At 39.5% G+C, this 26306-nt stretch overlaps 2 protein-coding genes across 2 annotated transcripts in view; both read left to right on the top strand.

The window, feature by feature from the left end:
• Positions 1-14554, top strand: part of LOC117479545 (acid-sensing ion channel 1-like) — a 43812-nt gene extending 29258 nt beyond the window's left edge. Inside the window, exons 3-10 of the mRNA XM_034126593.1 lie at positions 9548-9698; positions 10729-10856; positions 11769-11919; positions 12017-12073; positions 12348-12501; positions 12577-12668; positions 12761-12840; positions 13501-14554. Coding sequence (XP_033982484.1) covers positions 9548-9698; positions 10729-10856; positions 11769-11919; positions 12017-12073; positions 12348-12501; positions 12577-12668; positions 12761-12840; positions 13501-13623 — 936 coding nt within the window. The 3' untranslated portion in view covers positions 13624-14554. The remainder of the gene's footprint in view (positions 1-9547; positions 9699-10728; positions 10857-11768; positions 11920-12016; positions 12074-12347; positions 12502-12576; positions 12669-12760; positions 12841-13500) is intronic.
• Positions 14555-18525: 3971 nt separating this feature from the next.
• LOC117479559 (glycerol-3-phosphate dehydrogenase [NAD(+)], cytoplasmic) lies at positions 18526-25554 on the top strand. Its single transcript, XM_034126637.1, has 8 exons — positions 18526-18666; positions 19901-20078; positions 20397-20537; positions 21770-21908; positions 22390-22502; positions 23099-23335; positions 24285-24391; positions 24489-25554. Exons 1-8 carry the CDS (start codon positions 18623-18625, stop codon positions 24583-24585), a joined length of 1056 nt encoding a protein of 351 aa, XP_033982528.1. The 5' UTR covers positions 18526-18622; the 3' UTR covers positions 24586-25554.
• Positions 25555-26306: the final 752 nt, after the last annotated feature.

Raw genomic sequence — 26306 nt, 5'->3', positions numbered from 1 at the left:
GACCTAGAAAAAGGTAATTTAAAAGTAACTTTAAGCACGGTACACAATTTAATTAAGCAGGTGAAGACGGTATCGATTTAAGTCGGCGTAAATTATGAGAAAAGTCAGGATGAATGTGCAAAGTGAAACATGCAATTTCATGAGCCTTCAGGGGGCATTAGAGGGTTCATGTCGGTGTCAGGTGAAATGCTCAGTGGCAGCCTTTTAGCTTTCCTAAAATGAATTTTCCTCCATCCTGCTGGAAGGCGATTACGCCTCATTATTATACAAGGCATATTATTAGACATGCACGAGGAGACACCCAGACAAATTTAAATATTGAAATGATCAAAAATACAGAGACGGACTGACTGACAAATATACACATCAGAAACATATCATCAACTCTATAACAGCTAACAATATTTAATTCACAGATAACCTTTTCTCTCTGTCTCGGCAGCCAGACGGACACGCAATCATCCGGGACTGGAGACTAATATAAACTCACCTGAGATAACCCGTCGTTATCAGCCTCATAGAGATCCATCTGGATTGTGGAGCACATTTAGTTTGCTTACAACAGATGTCTAATGATAACATCAAATATACATTGTCTGATAATTGTTATTATATTTGTACAATGGTAACAGCTTTTGTGGTTTAATTGAACTTGTTGAGCCGGTTTTGTCATGAAAATCCAGTTAATACTGTAAATACAATTCAAAGGTCTCGGCCCTGATCCGTTCACACAGCCTGCTTTGCATTAATTAAAGTTGGAAACAAACGTCAACATATTTGTGGTCTTATGACCTGACAAAAGAAATATAAAGGCGAAGAAACTGTTCTGCTTTAACTAGCTTGCAGCACTTGGTGAATTCAAGTTTTTTTTTCCCTGTGTGTGATTTTATTTTTGCTGTTGTAATTTATTGTCTTCTGTTTGCTATTGTAGTGTTTTTATTGCATGTACAGCACTTTGGCTCGACCAAAAATCGTTTTAAAAATGTGCTATATAAATAAAACTTGATTTGATTTGATTTGATTTGATTTGAAGTTGACACTATAGTGAGACATGATAAGAGTGCTGACACTGACCTTTCAGTGGGATGAGGTTCTTAACATAATTTTCATTCTTCACAAACACTGATAATAATTTGAATTATTGGCTTGTAACCGAATAATTGGCCATGTCCTAGAAAACTTGGTTGGCCCAGAGCTCCCCTCTTGCAGCTAAGGTTTTACTTATTAAAAGTAGCTTTACGGTATTTATATAAATATATACTGTGACTGTGAGGTAGTGCTGGTAGTCCATTGAATCTGAAGGTTCTGGGTTCGATCCCAGCCCTTCCAGTCAACATGTCGATGTTTCCTTGGGCAAGATACTTAACCCCTAATTGCTCCCGATGGCATGGCTAACGGCGTGAGTGTGTGTGAAAGTTCGCTTCCATGAGCAGGTGGCACCTTGCTCTGTATGAATGAGGTGTGAATGGGTGCAAAATAAGCGCTTTGAGGAGTCATAAAGACTGGATAAAGCACTCTATAAATACAGTCCATTTACCATTGAAAGTGTGTGATTGCAGATGCATTCAGGTGATAAATAAGACTTTACCAATCATTTCTTCACCCGAACAAGTGTGTATGACTTTTTATCTAATTGTATGCTCTGTCTCATCATGAAAAATAAATCAACCAAGATTTGTCATCATATTTTCATCAGCACTGCCATTGAGAGCATCCTGACAGGGAACATTAGTTTGAGAGCAGCACTCTGCAGAACCTGAAGGCAGACTATCAGACACCTTATGGGACTTTCTTAGAGACTGTATGTTCACTCATATCACGTTTCATTTAATATAAGGTTTTTGTCCACTTTCATTGTCACTTCACTCATTCTCATCATATGATCCAGTTCAGTCTCATATCCAAGTTGATCATATCCCATATTCATTCTTCATTAGTGCTACGGCTCTATTCTCATACTGTACATTATAGTGTTTCTTTTGTTTGCATTGCACACCGACACATTGTACTAGACACATGAGTTTTAATCCGAGTTACCCCCGCTGTCTGCTACTTAAAATGCCCTCAGCTGTAGTAGAGCCTCTGTCCCTCTGACGCGGCCCCGGGCTGTTGATCTCTTGATGTTCACTCAGCCGTGCCTGACGAGAGGGCGGTGAGCGCTGGAGTTACAGGGCAGCTACTGTAACCGCTGCTCTGTTGGCCTCTCTATCTATCTCAACTGCCTGCAGAGCGTGGGTCCTGCATACGACTGGCACAAGCAGGCAGGCAGGAGATTTGTAGGCGACGGTGGTGATTGAGACATGCAGAGGAGGTTTTAACATCCCATAAGGATCTGCTGCACATCAAGGTTCAGCACAAGGGACAGAGAGAGAGAGGGGAAGAGGAGGGGGCGATGATGCTGACATTAATATTACATGTCACAATTTGCAAGCTCTTTTAAACTAAGCTATTTAATTTTATATAATTACATCATTAAAATTGTACTGTAAAATCACAGCCCATAACTGACTGATAATGAATGTCTCTGCCCCAGCCATTTACCATCTCGCGCTACTACTGTCACTTGGGGGGGAGTAAAAGGGAGGCTTCTAACTTTCAAGAGCCTCTAGAAAATTGAACAGCTTTGAATGAATGTGAACCGACAACTCTAAGACATTTATATCCCCCATCCAAATTCACAAGACCATTTCCATTATTCACCAAGAGCCTCCTGCACTACAGGAATATGAAAGTGTCATTTTTCAGTAGTTAATTTTGGTTCTTTTGCTGAATAGCAGCAGCAATGACATAGAAACTCCCCTCAGGGCGTTATTTCCTCACAGTGTGTGGTGCCACTGCAAGTCCATCCACTGTAGGGACCAGGAACTGCATTCAACCAACAATTAGTTTTCCTCAGGGACAGATAGTTGCCCTTCAGGCTCCGCTGCCTCCTCTTCATCTGCTTTTATGTTGTCAATTTTCTCAGTGTTTTAATTCCCTGCTGATATGGATCCAAGTGTGCCACATCAATCTAAATGATGTGAAACCATGGTGCCAATTATAGTAAACTGATTAATCTGCTTTATTTTTAATGGATTTATTAATTGATCATTTGGGATTTGAAATTCCAGAAAAAGATCCCAATCAGTCTAAATAGTAAATACATATATGGTGAATTTACGATCATAGAAAATTACATTTTAGTGGCTGGAACTGGAGGGTTTGCATATTTTTGCTTAGAAAAATAATCTAAAAATGTATTGTTGAGAATAAATATTGGCTGATTTACCAAGTAGCAGGGCTTAAGTTGAAACTCATGCCTTGGTTAGTAAATAATTTACAAATCCTTGAAGGAAAAGGTATTTTACAAGTCTTTTATTTTAACACCTGCCCGATTTAACCCTAATCCGCTTCTGCTATCTTGATCGGATAGTGCAGGTCAGTACAGCCCTGTTTATTTGATAGAGGCATATATGACTGAAGTGGATACACACTTCTATTTCTCCTCATATGATATGCTCCTCGCTCTCCTGCGGTCTCCTGAGGTGCCCCTAACCTGGCGTCATGATGCGATCGTCTCTGAAGGTGATAGGTACTGAGAGCCCGGACGGTGTCTGAGAATAGGATGAGCGAGAAGGAGGACTGTCTCCACTGGCCTGTGAAATATTAATCAAATGAAGCAGGGGCGGGTGGGGGCCGGGGGTGCGGCAGGAGATGGAGAGGAGTCCACAGGGGAAAGAACATCATAGTCCAGGAGACACAAGGGAGGGAAGAGAGATGCAGGCCGGGGGGGGAAAAGGAGGGAGGAGATGTAGGAGGGAAAGAAATATTTCAAGTCTCTGAGTGCTGGTGGTTATCTATGATAAAATATCCCCTCACACAAGGGAGGAGGCTCTTATAATATATCATCTTAAAGCAGCAGGTTAAATCAGACAGAGACTGATGATAGTTACCCTGTACATATTTATTCTAAAAGATTTCTGATTCATGAAGCACTGGAAAGGATTAGCAAACAGCTCGTGTCCCCTGTTGTCTCCTCTGTTGTCGATAACTTCAGGTGGAGTGGCCGTCCGAAGCGATTAGGTGATCATAACACTGCCCTGCTCTGCCGAGGGGTCGTCCAACAGTCAATGCTCTGGACAAGACAGTCTCGATTTGCATGATCAATTCCCAATCATTATTCTAGCTTTGACCTTCAAAAAAAAAAAATGGTTCAGCCTCTTTACAGTTCTGCAGAATACTGGTCAAAAAGTCAAAGGATTCATTCATTTAAAAAAGGGTTTGTTGACAAAGCCTGATACAGCTAGATCCTGAAACTAATCCCCAACTAATAAACCATTTAATCCTGTTCAGGTATGTTGTTTGTTTGTATGTTTAAAACTATAGCCAGCTGTTTTAGGAATGGTCCCAGATTCTTTAGTTGGCTTGAGCTGCAGTTATTAAGATGGACATGACGTGATTTTTTTTACAGAGGTTCATGCTCACCAGAGGATGTATCCTAACCCCAACATTTCCTGGCACCACAATGAGGTTGACATGGAGGATTTTGCTTGGATGTTTCAATAAATGCGCAAACAGTAAACAAAATCAGCAGGGTCATTTAAATCCATCCTGAGGGGAACATGAATGTATGTGCCAAAGGTCAGAGCAATCCATCTAATAGTTGTTTGAATAAACATTTGAATACAAAACAAAAGTGTAAAACCCCGCACTTGAAGAGAAAGTATGGCGGTCACAAAAGTCTCTGAGCTTTATCCTCTGGGAACCAAGAATATCAATTTAAAAAGTGATGGACTAAAAAATGCAGATAAGATGTCGATAGAATGTAAAGTAGTCGCTTGTTTTCCATTCTCTGTCCATTTTGAAAGCATTATGGCAGATATATCTGGCAGCTTTTATCCCTGTTGTGTTTTTAGACCTTTGCTCTTCCTCTTCTCACTAAGAGAAAGTTAAACATTTGAGTTATCCGTTCTCCCCGCGAGCCGAGTGGTTTGCCTCTACCTATTCTTGTTTTCCTTTCGTCTTGAATCCTTTATTTTGACAACCAGTGACTCAGGGCATCATTATTACACGCACACAGACACAAAAGCTCCACTGGACCTCTGGCTTTCCTTTCCTCACTTCCTATAGTGTTGTTTCTCAGTACTGATAATTAGCGTGGTAAGACGGCAATTAAATCAGAAACAAACAGAGGAGGGGGCGGTTTGGCCCTGATGCTTTTATCTCTTGAATTTCTTATCCTTTGGTTGCAAACGTTGGTGATTTGACTCCAAGATCATCCATTACAAAGAGTGTAAACTGTAATAATAAGTCACGTAGGAGTGGAGTCCACCATAGCTTTGTGTAGCTTTCATCGGGTTGAAACACACACAGCAGCAGCCTGTCTGAATAATCATCCCTCCTACACGTTGGTATTGTGTTGGCTGAATTGCCATTAATTGACCAAACGTTAATGGTTCCCAGGTGGTCTGTCCCCCTTCATTTGGTGATCCCCTTGAATGTTAGTAGCATCATTAGACTGACATTTTAAAGTAAAAGTGAAAAACCTCTATCAGATGGATTGTCTTAAAACTTGTCAAGGCTATTCCAAACATGTAAATAAGGGTTAATGTGAATAAATATATCCTTGACCATATTTTCAAAAATGTAAACAAAAGTGTTTCTTAGTGGAATTCCAAAAATTACAACTAGTGTATTTCTCTATGATGACGATACACGACAGTGATTATATCCTAATAATTAAATAACCTCCCCTGAGTTTAAAATGAATGATCATTATATTTGAATGTTTTGAAGAAGAATGAAAGGGATATTTTGGTATAAAAATTGAAATTGAAAACAGAGACACGGGATTAACACTTTGGAATGTATCATTTGTTAACATTTTAGATTTTCCAATACTTTGAAAAGTAAATCTTTATGTTAGCATGGTGATGTTTCTCTTTGTATTCCAGTCCCACATATCTGCTGACATTGCCCTAGACTATTTGTGATATTAAAATGTATCTCTTTATTTACTTTCATAAAGTTAATTGATGTCTGAAGGGCGCCTTCAGACATCAATTAACTTTATGAAAGTAAATAAAGAGATACATGGACATACAAGGATTTCAGTTGACCTGGAAAAACTATAGTGGGCGCCACTATAGTTTTTCCAGGTCAACTGAAATCCTTGTGGGATTAGGAGTCTTAAATTACACAAACTGCACAGTGGGATGCAATAAAAGGGGACGTTTTTAGTGCTGTTCACCTTGGGCTGCTGTCTGCTAGCTGTTGCATTTAAATAGCATTTTCCAGTGATGGCTGGTTTAAGTGTACGGCATAATAACAGTGAAAGTGTTGGCACTTATCGGAGACAGCTTTAAAGTCTTGAAAACATTCCCATAAAACAACAGAGCTCTAATGGATTGGATTTAACCTGCTGAGGCATCCTTTAGCAGCTCACAGATAGAAGACTTCACCAAATGGATGGGAAAGTGCATGGATTTTTTTGATGAAGAGATTCTTTTCAAATCTGATTTGGCTGGAAATACAGAAATGTATAAATATGTGCAAATGATTAAATTGTGCAGAGTTGTGGTGAGTGCTTTTCAATACATGAGAAATTGTGTGTGAGTGGCAACTTTATTGAGCCCAGACATTTGAAGCTTCAAGCCTGTGTGTAAACTGCAGTCGGTAAACTATGAAATCCTGTGGAAATAAAGGCTAGATTTTTTTGTAATACATGTATTATTACTAAAAGATTTTAAAAAGCATACACAGTAAACTACAGAAGTCAGATTTTCTCTTTGTTTCAACTCATGTTATTCCTCATGTTCCATATGATGTCTGCTGCACAAAAGCTTTTTCATACATGGCCAATCATTTATTAATTCCTCATAACAAGCAGAACAAGCAGCTGCAGTATGCACGCTGTGTGAAGTTTGTAAATTATACATGTCTTGTGTTTTCTTTCTTACCACCTCTGTCACATCCACTCTCGAACAAGAGACAGAGAACAAGTGTCACCTGACATCCCCTCACTTCTGTGTATCGATCAAGATGCTGGTGAACATCATGTTCCCGTCATACGCATGGATTTTACATTTATGCCATGATTTATTTATTTATGAAGTAAAGTGAGTGCAGCCACCGTATGATCTGACACGTTTATGCTTTCATTTGTGGGGAAAGGGCCGAGCCTCTCTGGTTAGTTCCTACAGATGTTTAACGGGTTTGCAGATCAATAAGTGAATGAATGAGCCGGAGGTGGAGGAGAGAAGATAAGTTAACTATGGTGTTTACTGGATGATTGTTAGCCATGCTAGCTGCTTAACTCTTAGTAATGTTGGTCTGTGTCTATGACAGTAGAGGCACCGCTTGGCAGAGACTGAAAAATCTCAATGACTGAAATGGATTGCCATGACATTTTGTGCCGACATCTGTGGTCCTCAGAGGATAACTCATAATGACTCCTGGCTGGCATCTTCCAACAGAATCAGGTCATCATCTCAATGTGTCCAATACTTAAACACTTCACCAGATTTTAGGTAATTGATTTATCTAAAATTGTTTTGATGTGAGTTGCCAAGTGTTGGAGATCTGGGGTGTTTCTCAATGTCGAGGACGCTTGCTTGGTAGCACATGTCTTCCGAGTCACTTGCTTCAGAAGCGAGGCAAGAATCCTTCCTAGCCTCGGAAAACGAAGAATTGTGGAACAGGCTAACAGGTGTGCAGGTGTGCGTCATATGAGAGGCCCCGCCTTAAATGGAGCGCGATTTCCCGCCAAAGATTTGGAAATTGGTCCGTGCGCAAAGCATTGTGGGGATTTTAAGACCGCGGAGTCTACACATGTGCAGCCTCGAAATTTCTCGCTACTAAGTACGCCGGCCTCGGTAGAATTCTAAGTATGCTGGACATTGGAACAGTCCTTCGGCGGCACTCGATGACGTAGTATGCTTGAAATAGTGGCTCTGGAGCAGCCTACCTCGACATTGAGAAACACCCATTAACTGTGGAGATGTCTTCCCTAAGATATAATAAAAATAGATGGCACTTGCTCATAGCGCCCAAAAATGACATTTGAAAACTCTGCCGTAATGTATCTTTACAAATATCATGTCTGGAGATCATTTTATTTTGGTGATTTGAGCACCACAAGCTGGGTTCCATGTCGTTCCATTCTGTTCAAGAGAAGGCAGTCATATCTCAGACGGAGTGATAAACCAAACATCATAAGAGATAGTAGATTAGATCTTCTGTAAAAAGTTGGTCACATTAACATTTCCAGACAATCTCTCCTTGAGGGAATTCATAGTGTTGTACTCCATTGTTCACATGAAAAATAACAGAAATGGTTTCCTTTACAAATGAGAAAAAGGAGATCTGGAGAGAGCAGTGCTGAGGCTTTCTCACATCCACACAGCTGGCTAATCACAGTGTGAAGTGGGTGTGAAAGTTTGATTGTTGGTGGGAAAGGTACAGAAATGGTCAGACACCACAAAGGAGAAGGGAGGATGGGGGGGTTTAGTATACTGGTTCCTTAGGGTAAACTCACTTGTTAACGTGATACAAAAATGTCCTCTCAAAGACTGACTAACACCTACAGGTTTGTCAGAATGACTCTAAATGTGTGAACACATATTGTTTCCGGCTTGCCGTGCATTTTATTTGCCCTTCTTGATGGCGCTGAAAGTTTTTTTCCCCTCCTCCTACGATTGATGTGTTGCTCTTACTAGCAGCAGTCTCTCGCTGACTGTACATGATATATGGCCGAAGTGTTGAAATTTCCCCTGGCAGGACCAAACTCTTTCTCAACAATTACTTGGTTGGTTTGTTGTTTCTAATCATAGATATGTCATTCTGTGCTATAACGCTGAACAATAGCCTGCTTCGAGCGATGGCAACTAAACTCTCCATTTTTCTCTCCCCCCCTCTCCCTCTCTCTGTCTGTCTCTTTCACTTTACGTCCTCTGCTCTCTGGAGCTCCCTGCTCTCCCACTCTCCCCCTTATTCTCCCTGCATTGGTTATATGACTCTCACGACACTACACGCTTTTAATGCAAGATGTACTCCTCACTAAAGAAAGCTGCATATGCATCAGTCTATTTACAGTCAATCAGCATCATGTTTTAAATGCTGTTTAAAGGTGTCCTGCTTTTGCTGATAGTTTTCAATCTAACATGAATGTCTTGGCTTTCCTTAAAAAGTAACGCTACATTCTTCCCGATTGGGATGCGAGGTCTCCATGGTAACATCAGGTCCATTATAAAGTGCCATAAAGAGCATGCGAGGGATTGTTAAATCACCGGGCTGACAGTCTCCATCACCTCACAGGGTTCATTGTGTAACTCACAGACCTCACAGGAAGTCTTCCTCTTTCCCCCTTCTTCCTTTTTTATTTTGGTCACACTCCTTCTCTCACTTCTGTCACACATCCTCTGATCCTCTTACACTATCTCTGCCGTACACACACATGTTCACACACACATATCAGAAATGGAGTCAAACACTGACACCCAGTGGAAAAGCCTTGCTAAGAAACATTTTGCAGAGCTTATAAAAATAATGTCCCTCATGTGTCTCTCAGGTTTTCACTCGCTACGGGAAGTGTTACACCTTCAATGCCGGCGGTGATGGACGCACTCCCCTCTTCACCACCAAGGGGGGTATGGGTAATGGACTCGAGCTCATGCTGGACATCCAGCAGGATGAATACCTGCCTATCTGGGGAGAAACAGGTGAGGGGGGGGGTCCATTATTCACTTATTTAGTGGCTGGTAGATCTGTAAGTGGCGAGGTGTGTGGCGCAGTGGAATAGTGCGTTGGTGTTCAGATCAGGGGAGCACAGGTTCAAACCCCACTGCAGTCAGCATGTCGTTGTGTCCCTGGGCAAGACACTTCACCCCAAATTGCTCCTGTGGGGATTGCCCACAGTACTGAGTATGTAAGTCGCTTTGGATAAAAGCGTCTAACAAGTAACATGTCATGTAATGTAATGTAAGTGTTCGGGCAGATGTTTATACCCAATAGTGTGAAACTCATTAGTGGTAGATAAAGTATTCAGATCCTTAACTTTAGTAAAAGTATTAATAAAACACTTTGAGCACCCCACTACAATTACAATTCCTACATTAAAACCTTATGTAAAGTATGTGAGTATTTAGCAAAGTTAAAGACTATCAAATGAGAAGAAGTCATTCTGCAAATGATTTTAACTCCATTATCATTTATTGGATTGATAAATCTACAGCAATGCATCATATTTTATAAGTTGATCATATGTTAGTATCGTTGCTGTCCTGTGCAAAACCCATAACTCTGAAATTCATGAAAAACTGCCTTTTTTAGCTTTGTGACGATGCATACAGTTTAAAAATAAATGTTTTATTTAGTAGCATTTTGATAGTAAATCGTGTTATGCTAAAGAAATAGGAGCATTTTCTTTTCCCATAAAGGAACACTTGCTTATACTTAAGTCAATCAGAACATATTCAATTCAAAATCATTAAATTGGAGGGAAATGGTTATCACTGGACCGAAAGGCTATAAGCAGTCAAATGAAAAGTAATTAAAACTCTATTATAAAAATATAATACTTGAGATGAAGTACAAGTAACTAATTTCATATCATGGAAAAATACTCAAGTACAGGACAAGAATATTACACTTTTACACTTACATGAAGTTACATTTCTCCACTCTAACTCTGCTAAGTGTCTGGATTCATCAGTGACTAATTCTCCCCAAACATTGTTTGATTTCCTGCAGATGAGACTTCATTTGAAGCCGGGGTCAAAGTTCAGATCCACAGTCAGGACGAGCCGTCCTTCATCGACCAGCTCGGGTTTGGAGTGGCGCCCGGGTTTCAGACGTTTGTGTCCTGCCAGGAACAGAGGGTACAAACTGAAATCTTCTTTATACAAGTGGGATTTGTTTAATAGCTCTGCCCAACACGAGGTTTGTCTGAAAACCAGTATGATCTCCTGACCTCTCTCGTGATTTTTTTCCCAGTATAGCTTTGTTAACTTTAAAAGAGGGAAATGTATTTATTTATTTTATTTTATTTAGCAGTTTTTAATTTTTTTTTAATTGTACGACACGTTCTTCTATAAGTTACAGCGTCCCTTCTTTGATTCATGAATGTTTGTTTTTTATACTTTCTAAAATATATTTGATAAAAAGTGTGTAATATTTTTTATAAGGGTGAAAACTAAAAATGAGATCAACCAGAATTATCCTTTAAAGTCATTTCAAAGCATTAGTTAGATTTAGTTTTCTAAATTAGCTTGATTCATTCTAATTAAATGAAATGTACTCTTCCACCCCTTCATATCAGGGTTTTAAAACAAAAGATATACATAAAAAAAGTATCATTAACACTCATCATTATTTATTTTAATATAAAGTGTAGAAAATGCTTACGTGTATAATTAGAGTTGTGTGTGTGTGTGTGTGTGTGTGTGTGTGTGTGTGTGTGTGTGTGTGTGTGTGTGTGTGTGTGTGTGTGTGTGTGTGTGTGTGTGTGTGTGTGTGTGTGTGTGTGTGTGTGTGTGTGTGGCAGAGGCATGTGGCACAGTGGATAGAGCCTTGGTGTTGGGATCAGGGGGTCACAGGTTCAAACTCCACTGCAGTCAGCATGTCGTTGTGTCCCTGGGCATGACACTTCACCCCAAATTGCTCCTGTGGGGATTGTCCACAGTATTGAGTATGTAAGTCGTTTTGGATAAAAGCGTCTAACAAGTGACATGTAATGTAATGTAATGTGTGTGTGTGTGTGTGTGTGTGTGTGTGTGTGTGTGTGTGTGTAGCTGATATACCTCCCCCCTCCCTGGGGAGACTGTAAAGTGTCTGCGATGGATTCAGACTTCTTCGACAGTTACAGCATCACAGCCTGTCGCATCGACTGTGAGACACGATACCTGGTGGACAACTGCAACTGCCGCATGGTGCACATGCCTGGTAGGAACCTGCCTAATAATAGTACAAAAATACTGCATGTACTTCAAAAAAAGGAAATGTCACTAATGTGTTTTTTGTTTTTTTCGTTTGGCTGCAGGCGACGCTCCCTACTGCACCCCCGAGCTGTACAAAGAATGTGCTGACCCAGCTCTCGGTAAGAAAAAGGCTTTGTCCACGTTTTTTTTTTGAACCAATACAAAAACACACACACATCCCATAACATTTTGCATTTTACAATAACAAACTCGACAAAATGTGCCGCATGTAGGGTTTCTAGCCAGGGCTAATTTGCAACCCCTGTCCCTGGTTAGACTCTCTTTTACTGGTGATGTCATTGTTAACAAAAGCACATCTGATAAATGAAGTGCTTATTAAATAGGGAGGTCTGTTCAAAAGGTCAAACTGAGCTCTGTTTTTTTTCTCTTCAGACTTCCTGGTGGAGAGAGACAACGACTTCTGTGTGTGTGAGACGCCGTGCAACATGACCAGATACAGCAAAGAGCTGTCCTTCGTCAAGATCCCCAGCAAGGCCTCCGCTAAATATCTGGCAAAGAAATACAACAAAACTGAGCAGTACATTAAGTGAGCATCAACAACCTGTGTGTGAAATGCAAACAATGCTCTTAAGTATAACCCTTTTTTTGCTTTTCTTCACAGAGAGAATATTATGGTTTTGGACATCTTTTTTGAAGCCCTCAACTATGAAACCATTGAACAGAAGAAAGCTTATGAAGTGGCCGGACTGTTAGGTACATTTGTTTCTTTATACACTGAAGACAGATTATCTTTCTGATGTTGATGTAGAGGATGTTTTTCATCCGCTTGCATCCTGTTATTCCAGGTGATATTGGCGGTCAGATGGGACTTTTCATCGGAGCAAGCATACTCACTATTCTGGAGATATTTGACTACCTTTATGAGGTGAGGCTTCTTGTTTGTTTGTAGCCTTTATTTAACCAGGTTAAAAAATCCCATTGAGATCAACGATCTCTTTTTCAAGGGAGACCTGCAAATCTTCAGGAAATGTATTACATTTAAATATATCCTGATGCATGTTAGTATTTACAAGATGCAGAGCTGTAGCTAGGACGCAAAGGTCATGTATATATTTGTTCTGTGTTATAGCAGCTTTCAGGGAGCTAATACAAGTACATGTGGTTGTAATTTATGAGCAGATTCTACTAGTTTTAGAGCTTTTTGATATTGAATTTTGAAGTTTAACCCCTGCTCCCATAATAAGGCTGTATTCTTGTTGTAATATTTTTGTGTGTTATCTTTCACAAAAACAGCAGTGATCAAATGAAAGAAATGGGCATTTAAAGGGTTACAATTCTGAAAATGAACAAAGGAAACATCAAATACTCAATGAAAGTGGAAAAGGCCTTTTTCCTAATTTCATTTTGAAACTAGAATTAAAAAGGTTTTTTGTAATATATATATAATTGAAAGGTTAACAAAAAATGAGAAACCTTTCAATGTGCATTGTTGATAAATTACCTCAGCATTTGTCATATCTTTCTTTTCCTACAACCTTTGTTGAGCCCCTAAATAGGTGACCTGCTCTGTTTTTGACCCTTGCAGGTGATAAAGTACAAGTTGTGTCGCTGCTCTGATAAGAAGCACAAGCACAACAACAACAACAACGACCAGGGGACGGTGCTGAGCTTAGACGACGTCAAGTGTCACGTCAGTAACTTTCATTAGGCGGAGCCCCTGCACTCTCGTCTCGGAGCGGTTTTGTTGGACTTTGTTTGTTGCAGTTTTCCAGACTGCAGGATCAAACGGAGGGAAGTGTCTTAACTGTGCCTGGTTTGTTTATGAAGGGGATAAAGGCTGAATGTGGCTGAAGAGAGGAGAAGCCACAGAGACAGCCGGACAGTAGAAAGCAGAGATCGAACATGTTGCATGGTCATCTGTAAACAGCTTCTCAAGACATAGTAACAGATACAGTACATGGGGGCATGAACTGAGCTCATATGTGTTCAGTGAATCATTAGAAATCCCAGCTGTGTGGCGCTGTTTGTGGATTTGAAGGACTTTTTGTGAAATAATAGATGTGACCGGTTTGTTTTCTCTCACAAAATGTTATTATTTCAGTTTTTATGGGATTTGCATGTGAGGGCTTCACATTCTTTTCACTTTTTACCTTCAAATTTTCAATTATCGCTTTTGTTCTAGACTCTCCAACCAACTTTCCATTTTTATATTCCTGTCACCCAACCTCATCTTATAACCGACGTATTCCCTTGTTAAAATCTGAGCGTTTTGCCAGTATACTGTACTACCTCATCTTGCAGGGTGTGACAGCGCCTTTAAGAATTTACAAGCCAAGCTAATTAATAATAAAAAAGGTTGTTTCCATGTTTAGAAATGAGCAGAACTGGTTGAAAAAAACAATAAATCTGGCCTTAAAGTAAGCCCACATAACCATAGCTGAGCAGCAGTCATAGGTCTATTTATCAAAAGACATTTTGTCACATTAGGACAAATAAAAGGTAAAAATAATTAAATTAATGATGGGTGATTTCCATTAAGCTGCTTCAGTTTCAGCGTCCTGTTATGTGCGAGTCGGCTCGCTATCAAACTGTCATGGCTTAATGTGGCACTTGAACAGAACAGAGCCATTAATAATAGTTTTATAATAATAACAGCTCTGTTTTACCTTTTTTAAGTCAAAATGTCTGTTGTGACAAAATTAAGGGACCATTACAAGATAAAAGAAAATGCTAGCATGTAGTGTGATGCAGCGGTATCTTAGTTTGCTAACTTAGCCACCATAAGCTAATGGTTATACCTGGTCAAATAAAGCTGTAGCAACAAAACCCATGTCATAGTACTAAACTAGATAAGGAATATTTGGGAAATATGCTTAATTGCTTTTTTGCTTAGAGTTTGATAAGAAGATTGATACGACTTGTTTGCCAGTACCTGGCTAGCTTAGCACAAAGAGAGAAAACAGCTTTAAGTGATAACACAATCTGCCTACAGCACTTCTCAAGCTCACAAATTAATATATTTTAACACATTTCTTTACAAATTCAGTAAAACACATTTTCTTTTACCCTTTAATAAAATTGTAGAGCCAGGCTAGCTGTTTTCAATCAATCAATCAATCAATCAATCAATCAATCAATCAATGTTTATTTATATAGCCCAATATCACAAATGTTACATTTGTCTCAGTGGACTTCACAGTTTGTACAGAATTGTACTGTTTTCATCTGTTGTCAGTCTTTTTGCTAAGCTAAGCTAACTGGCTCCTGACTGTGAGAGTGGTATCAATCATTTCATGCAACAGGCGCTTCATTCCCAAAATGTTGAACTTCTGCTTTAAAACTATTTAGCTAAAACAGGACATTTAACATGAAAAAGAGATGGGTGTGTATGCAGATACAAAATAAAAGTACACAAACCATATTATGAACAAATGTCTAAAAAGCTCTTCTCCATGTGGTGCTACAAACTGAAAGATCTGCCTTCAAATTTCCATTAAATGACAATCACTGTAAAAATATTTCCTGGCTAAAGTGCAAAACAGACATTAATTTAAGGGAGTGTCGGACATTTTTCTATATACAGTCTATGATTTGTACACATAGACGCTGTTTGTCACAATTAACCTTAAGTGTTTGTTAACATGGCAAGATAAAAGTACTGAGTATAAATATGTTGAATGTGTTTTGCTATCTTTTAGGGCTCTACATTGCACGTAGCATTGTACAGTATGGGTCTTAAACTGACAAAATAATCGTATTTATCTGTGTGTGTGTGTGTGTGTGTGTGTGTGTGTGTGTGTGTGTGTGTGTGTGTGTGTGTGTGTGTGTGTGTGTGTGTGTGTGTGTGTGTGTGTGTGTGTGTGTGTGTGTGTGTGTGTGTGTGTGTGAACAGAGTTGCCTCATTCAGAAGCGGAAAAATAGGAATTGCTATTCAAACCACTGTATATCAGTTGGGCTGTAAACATGTCGTTGCATGTTTAAATCTGTCTTTATTCTGACTCTGTTTACAAAGGTCAGACAACATTCTGTTGCCGTTAATCGACATACACTCATTCCCATTGAGCTCAATGTTATTCTTAACAGGAAATTGGAATTGTTTAGCGGTGTAGTGTAATTATTAAGCACAACCATGCCATTAACTATATTGTAAATACTGGATAATAATATAATTGTATTAGTCTGATCTATGAAATATTGTACTTGTTGTATTTATTTAATATAGACTAGCTGTGTGTCTCTTTTTCTTTACATATGATTGTAGGTTTGATTATCAAAAGTATGTTTATCAAATATATATGTATTACTCCTTTTTTGTTTGTGTTGCAACAACGGCTTCTTCTGTGTTGAGTGGTTGTTTTCTAGCGTCTGCTGCATGAGGTCATGCATCTCAGTATAAGTCCACAGGCTGTCCTTCTTTTAGGTTTCGTTTTATATTTTGCCTCCATTTTTTATCTTGAGGTATGAATTTAATATTTCAGTATGGTGTTGTAAAAATAAATAATGGACTTGAGGCAGTTATATTAAAGATAAAATGCTAACGTTACGTTTCTTGTATTCACTGTAGCGTGTTCCGTGTGATCGTTCATATTACTAATTATCCTAGAAATATCTTTAATTTCAGGGGATATCATACAGATTTCCACTTCTTTATCATTTGCAGCATGGCTAGAGTCATGGCTCTGGGAAATGTGGTCGCTATAACACTTGTGTCACAACTGTATCATATTCACTTTTTACCCAACTTTACCCAAAGAAATTCATGATTTCCAGACAATATCCCTGAATACTTTGGTGGTCCTCTGACTTCTTCTATCGCCACCATGACATTGACTTTTGACAATTTCAGGTTGAATTATAATAACCCTTGCTTTTTATTTTGCACTATTATCAAATCAAAACTTATATTTGTCCAGAACAAATACATACAATTTTAAGATATTCCCATGGCATAGCGACTGTTGCCTTATGAGAGTGAATTACTTCATGTGTCTAAGGCTGTAAGCCCACTTCCACTAAATATGCAGGATTTTGCTTGTGGAAACTAGACTGCTGAATCTGGAGTTTTGTTTCTTCCTGCTTGTCTTTTCTTCCAACTCTTATGCAACAAGTTCCCCTTTTGTTTGAGTCCTCCAGACCAAATAATTCCTCAGACAGTGCACTTTCTATGATCGCTGTCATGATTTTTAATGTGCCGGCTGTTAGGGAATCATTTGCTTAGGTATTCAACCACTGACACAGTTCATACTTCTCTCCTTTCACTGTCTCTTTTTCCATGGCATAGGTCTACGGCCTTGGGTATTGCTGCTATCTCTCTTAAGGAGGGGCAGCTTGGGCGCATTGTATCGAGCACAAGCTGACATGAGATAGTTTATTCTTCAGGGACATCTAGAGGCCCTTCTTTTCTGGAACCTAGGTTCCCTGGCGCACATTCTTTTCTATGGACGACAGCTCTAGTTAGATTCAGGGCCCATATTTGTTTAGTCTCGCTGATGAAGAATGTTGATTATTACACTCCGAACTAGTGAAAACCTCGAACTACAGAAGAGTTATTCAGAATTGATTTGGCATCTCAACCTGTGTCAACTCGTGGCTCATGACATGTCATGTGAATTCTCCGGCCGAAGCTCCAAATAATCCATCAGTGTTTGCCATCAAAGTTCCAGCTCTCCACGTGCCTCTCTGAGTCCCGTTTCCAATTGCCTCAGACCGGCTATATTTTTGACTGTGGTGGAAGCAGGGAGAGGACTAGAATCAAAATCCCTAAATGAAAAACTTTTCTCAGTATTCAGCATTTTAATTTGGTGGTGATGGAGGTTTTTTCTACGTTATATAACATAAGGTAGTTTAATCTATAGCAATGCATCATGTTTCATATAATCAGTCTTCAGTTTATGAGTGTTTGATCATGAAAAGTGTGTTTTCATCTTACACAAAATCAAAGTATCAATACTTTAATGTAAAAATACTATTACAAAAGTATATCCTGTGAAATGTAGTAGAAGTACAGCAGTACAATTCATGAATTACTTCAGTAAAGTACATCAAACTAGTAGGCCTACCTATGTAGCCCACAATACTGTCCACCACTGGGTGTACCTTCTGACAAACAGTGGTTGAAAAAGTACTTCTACTCAAGTAAAAGTAGTAGGCTAATACCACAGTGTAGAAATACTTAAAAGTAAGTAAAAGCCATGCATTCAAAGTTTAACTTAAAAAACAAAAGCACTAAAGTAAGTATCTAAAGAAAAATACTTTAAATCGATCTATTATTTATTCTAATTATATTGCAAAAACTATCCGTCAAATAACTAAAGCTATCATATAATGCAGCACAATATCTGTAGCTGAATATCTGAATTGAGGTGGATTAGATATATCAAGTAGGACAGAATGGCTTAAGTACAGAACCCTCCACCACTGTGTCTGCTTAAAAGACTGTTTGCACACACTTATCACATCATTAACCAACCAGAGATCTTGGGTCATAAAACGTGGAATGCCTGCAGACTTCACTTTTGCCCGCTTTACTTTGAGCCCCAGGGGGCTGTGGATTAATGAATGACCGGACTTGGCCCTGGTTTTAAAGGGCGGTGCAGAGTCTCCCCCCGGAAGGCCAATCTGAATGCTGCTCAGCGTGTTGCATAACCACACTGCAGGTCCACAGTCTGTGTCGACTCAAACCCTATTCATCGGTTTACCTCTCCACGATGGCAGCTCCGAAGAAAGTCTGCATTATTGGCTCTGGAAACTGGCAAGTTGCTGTGTTAATATCGGTTTACGTGTTGAAATGCTAACATTAGAATGCGTTGCAATCTTTGCGTATCACATATTGCTTGATAACCCTTTGAACCGTTGCTAGCCAACTTAGCATCACTGGGCAACCACCCAGCTAACGTTAACTAGCCGTTAGCAACATGTCCTATGGGAAAGGTAGTTTTAATTTATACCTTTGACGGCTGTTTGACAGTTAGTTAGTTTGAGTAAACGCTGACTGTAGCCTTGGTTCGGTTGCTATGAAACCCGCTGAGTGTTCATAAAACTGACCACATGTGAGTCACGATTAATGGGTTCTGCGGTTATGTTAGCGATTACCTTACTGCTTCAGCAACATGAACGTTAACCTTACTATATTTGAGTTCACTCTTCTTAGTACCTATATTAGTAATATATGTTAATGATATTGTACAACCATTATATAATTAGCTGTCTACAATGTGCCACAGAACTACAGTGGATGGTGTTCTCACTAAACCTCATTCATAAGTGTCGTAATTTAACATAAACATGTAGACTTTAAAACCACAGAGTAGTAAACACAATTGTTAGCCATTAAATAATGTATTAATGATTATATTAAACTCGGCATAGAGCTTTGCTTAATCGAAACAAACATTTGTTTTTCATTAGCTGAAACATCTGATTAAAACTTGGTATTCTTTTCAAGATTAAAGCTATTGTTGGAAAGAAATGTCACTTCAAAGATCATTTTTGCCTTATGTGCTGTTGTTGTCATGCTGAATTTAAATTCATTGGTCCAACATTAATAGAAGAATATCTCAAAATCCTCTTTTAGCCACTAAGTAAAATAAGTGTATAAATATAAAATCAACAGATTTCTTAAAAAGGAGTTTGGTGCTTGGTTGTTTCCACACATGAACCGAGGGGTAGATGGTCACACATTTCAGCTTATCTTCAGTGTAGTCTGCCAGTTCATTCTGCTCCTGATCAAAGGGCACCAACTCTTGAGTAAATCAGCAGGAAACACAGGAACCCATGAATATTATTGAACTAATGCTCACACCAGCAATCTTATTATATTAACAAGTCTTTGAACTCTGACATTAAGACATAAAATGCAAAATCACTAGATGTGGGATTCCACACTCGCTGTTTCCTTGTTTTGTTAATTAACAGTGATTTTAAATGCAATGTGATATGCTTTCTTATGTAGATCAACTACTAACCTGTACATATTAACAATACAGGGGTTCTGCCATTGCCAAGATAGTGGGTGCCAATGCTGCTCAGAATTCAAATTTTGACACCACAGTGAAAATGTGGGTGTTTGAGGAGACGGTGAATGGGCGCAAACTGACTGAGATAATCAACACTGACCATGAAAATGTGAAGTACCTTCCTGGTCACAAGCTGCCAGCTAATGTGGTAAGGACAGTTTGTTTTTCACCATTAAAACATATATTCTTTGTCCAGCCTGTTGCTTTGCTGTCTGTTTACAACATGCATGCACTACAGTTGCAGAAATGTTTCTTATTTTAGCTCCTTGAGGCATAATGTGTACACATGCTTTGTATCTGCATTTGTTCTTGTTGCTTTAAAAGGCTTCCTCCATCTCAGCTTGCATAATAGATTGTAATTGTAGATATTATATCTGAATGTTCTCCTAAAGTGCTTTGTTGCACCAGCTCTTATGTAGGGTGCATCACATTTGAACATCCTCCTCACGCTCCTCTTCCTCCTCAGCTGGCCGTCCCAGACCTGGTGGATGCGTCCTGTGATGCAGACATTTTGGTGTTTGTGATCCCGCACCAGTTTGTCGCAAAAGTGTGCGACTCCATAAAGGGGAAGATAAAGACCGATGCTCTGGGCATGTCACTTATCAAGGTTTGACTTTGCTCTTTGAATTCTTATCCATTTGTCTCTGAATGTTGATGTGATACTTCTTCATGTTGTTTGATTAGGGTTGCAGATATGAACTAAGCCCTTTAGCAGATAATAAAAAGTGCAAATTATTAATTTGCCAAATAAATCTATTCATTTATCAAATACATACACAATTGTGTCCTGTTGTGAGATAACGAATGTGGAAAAGTAACTTTTGAAAATGTTAGTCGACAATGTGGACTGTGTGCAAACATAAGGTTTAAAGGGAAAACTGATTTCTAAGAAATTAATAGAAAAATATAAATGTAAACTCCTCATTAAGCATGATTGATCAGTAAACATCCCGCATGATAATGTTTCTTCAGGCTACTTTCCTAAATTACTATTCTGGGTAATGATCTGTAAATGCGTTGAAGGATTACAGTGTATGGTTTCAATTGAACCGGATATAGTATTGCTTTTTAATGTGTGCATGTAGATCCCCTGAAAAAATGTAAATGTGAAATGTACCAAACCTACAGTATGTGAACCAACTTTCTGTAAAGGCCACTACACACCAACCCGATTTTGGGAGTCAGAGGCCGTCGGAGGCAGTCGGGCATTCGCGGCGCCCTACTCAGGTTGGTGTGTCCCGCACCGTCGTCTCTTTACCGCACATTTTCACACCTCCCGCGGGAGGCCAAAGAAAGTCGGGACAAAGAAATCACTCTGATTGGCTGTTCAGCTTAGCGAGAAGCGAAGCGGAAGTGAGGGACCAAAACAAACGATTTAAGAAGGCGCACACACAGATGGTTAATCTTTTTCATTTTCATCTCACCCGGACGCAAGAGTTTCTTTTTTATGTTTACATGTTTTCGATCGACGAGAGAGAGTGAAAATGGAACCCAGACGCTAATTGTTGTTTGTTTATATCACGCAGCCTGTTCTTCTTCTCTCGGTGTATAGTCTGTCTTCCGGTTGTTGCCTCTTTTTGAATGACAAATACACACTACCGCTGCCTGCTGGTAAGGACAGTTATTGCCACTCGTCAACTGAAGTCTTTGCGGTGTGTTCGTAGGCGGGCGGCGTAGCCGACGTAGCGGACGTAAAAGTCGGGACGCCTAAGGTACGCGTTCTTTGGTCTCAGGTTGGTGTGTAGGGGCCCTAATCAGTTGTGCAGCGCGACCTTTGACCCAGATCACAGTGTGCTATGGCTCAATGTAAATACGCTGCTTGTGTGTTTTGTCCTCCAGGGTGTAGACGAGGGGCCTGATGGACTCAAACTCATCTCCGATGTGATCCAGGAGAAGCTGGGCATCAACATGAGCGTGCTGATGGGCGCCAACATCGCTAATGAGGTGGCTGATGAGAAGTTCTGTGAGACCACCATTGGTGAGTGTGATTACATGGCCTTTATTTCTCACTCTGACCTATTGTTTTTGAATTGCTTATTAAAGGGTTGTTGTTTCGTTGGGACAAAGTTGCACTTTAATCTAGATTTATATTATAATAATAAAGCAGGAAGTGCTCTGTGTTTCTGCTCCGTCAGCATGAGGGTGAACATTTATTCTGCTCTGTAGTTGCTGTGTAAATGACAGAGGGCTGCCTTACTTTCACATTTCTTTCCTACACGTCTTTGAAGGCACCGCATGACCCCATGGTTAATGGGATTTCCTTTGAGTCTGTGTGAAAGGATTAATATCGGATCTGTGTAATGTAATGTAATGTAATGTAATGGAGCATTACAGCTGTACTCTAAAATATGCAGCGTCACTGTTTGAATCATGACTGCTAATAAAAGTACTCATTTTAAATGGTCGTGACATCTTGGAGAAATGCCAAAAGATAAGCAGGTGCTTCTTTCTGCTTGCAGGGTGTAAGAACAAGAACCACGGGGCCCTCCTGAAGGAGCTCATGCAGACCAGCAACTTCAGGGTCACTGTGGTGGAGGAGTCTGACGTGGTGGAGATCTGCGGAGCCTTGAAGGTGGTTTATTACAGAACTATGGAGATACATTTGTCTCAATATTATCAGTTAACAGATTGCCAATCCATGTGTAAATATGTAATCTGCAAATGTTGAACCCACATACAAAACTCGCACTAGATTGACACATAGAAACTTGTTTCACAATAATTTGTAAATGTTAGGAAGATAAGGTTTTTCTTTTACTTCTAAATACATTAGTTGTATTCACAGTTTTTTATCATGGTGGATTCATAAATTGACGATCAACAGAAAAACTATCAGAAATTATTTTCGTTAATTTGTTAATCACATTTTAGCCAGAAATGTCAAAACATTCTCTCATTTCAGCTTCTCTAAAATTATGCTTTTCGCTGTTTTTAAATGACACAAGTTTAAGACTTAATATTGGACTATGGAAAAGTTTTAACTGTGGAATTGATATACTTCTAAAACAGTTATAGAAACTGATGGTTATTGCTCAGGATACAATATGAAAGTTCTTCCATGATTAAACAGTATGTGAATGCTGTTCCTGTTCTTCAGTTAGTCTGCAGCCTGTCCATTGTATCTAGGTCTGTCTCCATCTCTTTCTTAACACTTTCTCTGGTCCTCAGAACATCGTTGCGGTCGGAGCCGGTTTCTGTGACGGTCTGGGTTTCGGGGACAACACGAAGGCAGCAGTGATCCGGTTGGGTCTGATGGAGATGATCGCCTTCGCCCGGATCTTCTGCACCGCGGGCCCCGTGTCCTCCGCCACCTTCCTGGAGAGCTGCGGCGTGGCCGACCTCATCACCACCTGCTACGGGGGCCGCAACCGCAAGGTGGCCGAGGCTTTCGTGAAGACTGGGAAGGTGAGCGCTGATTTTCAAACGCTTATTCCATTATTGAGAAAAGGAAATATAGGTTTTAAGAAATGTGAGATCCGGCAGCCAAAGCTGAGGACTGCTGTTGATTTGTTGCTAGTAATGTTTGTGTATAGTGATAACTGTGTCTGTGTGGATTCCATGATCAGACAGACAACGTAACATACTGTATGAAATGCAGCTTTAACATATCTTAAACATGTAATGGTTACTGCTTCACAATAGCAATTGCAGTGAATTAGTCTTCTACTGCATTATTGTATATATGACCTTGTACTTCTCAAGCTCAGTAAAAGTAACTCAAGTTAAAGTTATGTTTTTATATTTTTGTAAAGCACTTTGAATTGCCTTGTGTTGAAAGGTGCTCTATAAATAAACATGCCTTGCCTTGCCTTAATACAATATGAATAAATGACTGACAAACATTGTTCCCTTATTGGCCAGGCACTAAATAAGTTAAAGAAAAATGTCTTGCGTTTTGAAGACACTTTTATTGTGAAGTTCCACGCTTAAACTGGCATGACTCTTTCAAAAATATAAGCTTTATGTCATTAAGGGACAATAATAACTCTGCCTTAAAGTTACAATCTTTGTTTCATTCTCTTATGTAGTGTGTTTTGTAATAAACGGAACATTGCCGATGTGTTTTTGGATCTTCCTTCCCAGAGATTGGCTGCTTTGCCCGGGAATGTTGTCAGACAGCCAGTGTGTGGTGATAAATGGTTTATTGTTTTAAATTAAGATCTTGGAGATTATTTTTGTATATAATACTGAATGAATAAAAAAATGTTAGTCTATAGTTAAGTATGTTAACTGTCTTCCACATACTATATAGATCATTTGATATATTTTTATAAAAAATGTAATGTATGGACAAGCTCTTAGTTGTCTATTTAACAAGAGCTCACATTCTGCATGCTCTCCATGTTTGTGTCAGACCATCGAGGAGCTGGAGAAGGAGATGCTGAACGGTCAGAAGCTGCAGGGCCCGGCCACGGCAGCGGAGGTTTACCTGATCCTCAAGCACAAAGACCTCATCGACAAGTAAGTGAAGCTGCAGCACACACAATCTCACAGCTGGGTGGAAAACACTCAGTCCAGCATGATGTTTGAATTCACCGTTCCTCCTCCTTCCTCCCAGGTTCCCCCTGTTCAATGCCGTGTATCAGATCTGCTATCAGGGCCATCCCGTCACAGAGTTCATAACCTGTTTGCAGAACCACCCCGAGCACATGTAGAAAGCAACAAACTGACCAAGTGCCTTCTAAACGGAGAACATTACCATTTCTCATCCGACGAGCAGTCACTCCACAGCTGTCATGCAACCACTGACTGCAGATCAGTGTGTGTTCAGAGGTTGCATCACATCTGTGTTCTCTAGTTTTACCACTTTGTCCTTAACACTCAGTTTCCATGAAGTGCTTTCTTTCCTTCCCTGACATTTATGTGAATCTTGAAGGATGTTTTTAATTTCCGCATGTGATTGTCAGATAGCTCTTGTTTCCTGAGATTGTGTTCCATTCTTCAGCCGAGCCAGAACAAAATCAGAATGCATGGAGTCAGTCTCCTAGACAGCAGCCAAATTAAAAACACTTATAAAGAAATGCAGACATTACTGGATATCAAAACGATCATAATTTAATATGAATTTTTTAAACATTTAATGACTCGTGTTTAGGGAACCATTCACTGCCATTCAGTCATAAACATTTTGGTACAATGTTTATATGGCACTGCATCATGCATTCAGATTTTGGCTGGGCTGACACTCGGGGGAAATACCTGTTGACAGCCTTTTTAAGAGGGAATTATCTTTATGTAACTTTAATTTAGCTGATCTGTGAACGCCTGTCAATCATCTCAAGTTATAGAATTATAGATGGAATGCCTCGCTGTGTTTTTGGTTGCTCTAAAGTGTCTTACATAAATCACTATAATGTCTCCTGTCTTGTACTGTATATAATCATACTGTCGATCGCACAGCAACTGTTTTTAACATAAAAATGCAAGTGCCTTAGAATGCACGGTTGCGAAGTCTAGGACGTTGTCTTTTTTGTTTTGGTCAAACCAAAGACTTAACTACTTTTCGTCCGTCCAGTATCCCATGTGTTATTGTAACCTGCCTGACCCGGTTTCACTCAGTAACAGCTACTGTGTGTTGCAATATGTCAACATTTGTCTGTGAATAAACTAATTATGTTGTTAAATCATGGCTGGAATCATTTGTCATGCTCGCATTAGAAAGGCAATCATTGACCTTTTATTTAAATTCAGTTAAAACAACTAGAGCAGGGGTATCAAACTCAAATACACAGTGGGCCAAAATTAATAAATCGGTACTAGCCGAGGGCTGGACTAGTTCAATGTTTGTTGCAAAAGTTATTGAAAATAACTTATTGCACATATTAAACCTGGAACTAACACAGCTTAAATGATTGCCTATAAAAACAACATTAAACATTAAATAATTAGTTGCATTCATTTCTTATGGCTCTATCTGCAGCTTTTCCGGAGTCATTTCTTATGATTACATGTTTCCACAGGCCAACAACAGCTTCAAAAAAACGATTTCCCTGTTGTCGCAAGAAAACAAGTGCAACAGGAAACATCCATTGAAACTCAGTTTGCTGCTCTGTGATGCACACTAAGCCAGATACTTGGCATCTCATCTTGGGTGCAAGTTCATCAATGTTTGGGGTCAGGCTCTGAGCTGAGGAAACCCTCAGGATTGAGTGAAGGTGTGCGTGCAATATACCTGCGGGCCAGATCTAATAGTAATTAAAAATTATCCTGCGGGCCGAAATTAAATCCACCAAGGGCCTGATTTGGCCCCCGGGCCTTGAGTTTGACACATGTGAACTAGGGTGTACTGAGGGACAAATCCCACTTTGAAGCCAAAAATAAATAAAACCTAACAGTGAAATGTACTATCTATTTGACACTGGAGACCCAGAAAAGT

Source organism: Trematomus bernacchii, unplaced genomic scaffold (assembly GCF_902827165.1).
Source record: "Trematomus bernacchii unplaced genomic scaffold, fTreBer1.1, whole genome shotgun sequence".
Taxonomy (NCBI): Eukaryota; Metazoa; Chordata; class Actinopteri; order Perciformes; family Nototheniidae; genus Trematomus; species Trematomus bernacchii.
The sequence above is the reverse complement of the archived record's forward strand: the minus strand, read 5'-3'. Positions and strand labels throughout refer to the sequence as shown.

Bases quoted from the DNA above. Each gene is read 5' to 3' on its own strand.
- LOC117479559 (XM_034126637.1), top strand. From the start codon at position 18,623: ATGGCAGCTCCGAAGAAAGTCTGCATTATTGGCTCTGGAAACTG. The intron at 20,079-20,396 runs GTAAGGACAGTT...CTTCCTCCTCAG, and splicing joins ACAAGCTGCCAGCTAATGTG to CTGGCCGTCCCAGACCTGGT. The intron at 23,336-24,284 runs GTGAGCGCTGAT...TGTTTGTGTCAG, and splicing joins CTTTCGTGAAGACTGGGAAG to ACCATCGAGGAGCTGGAGAA.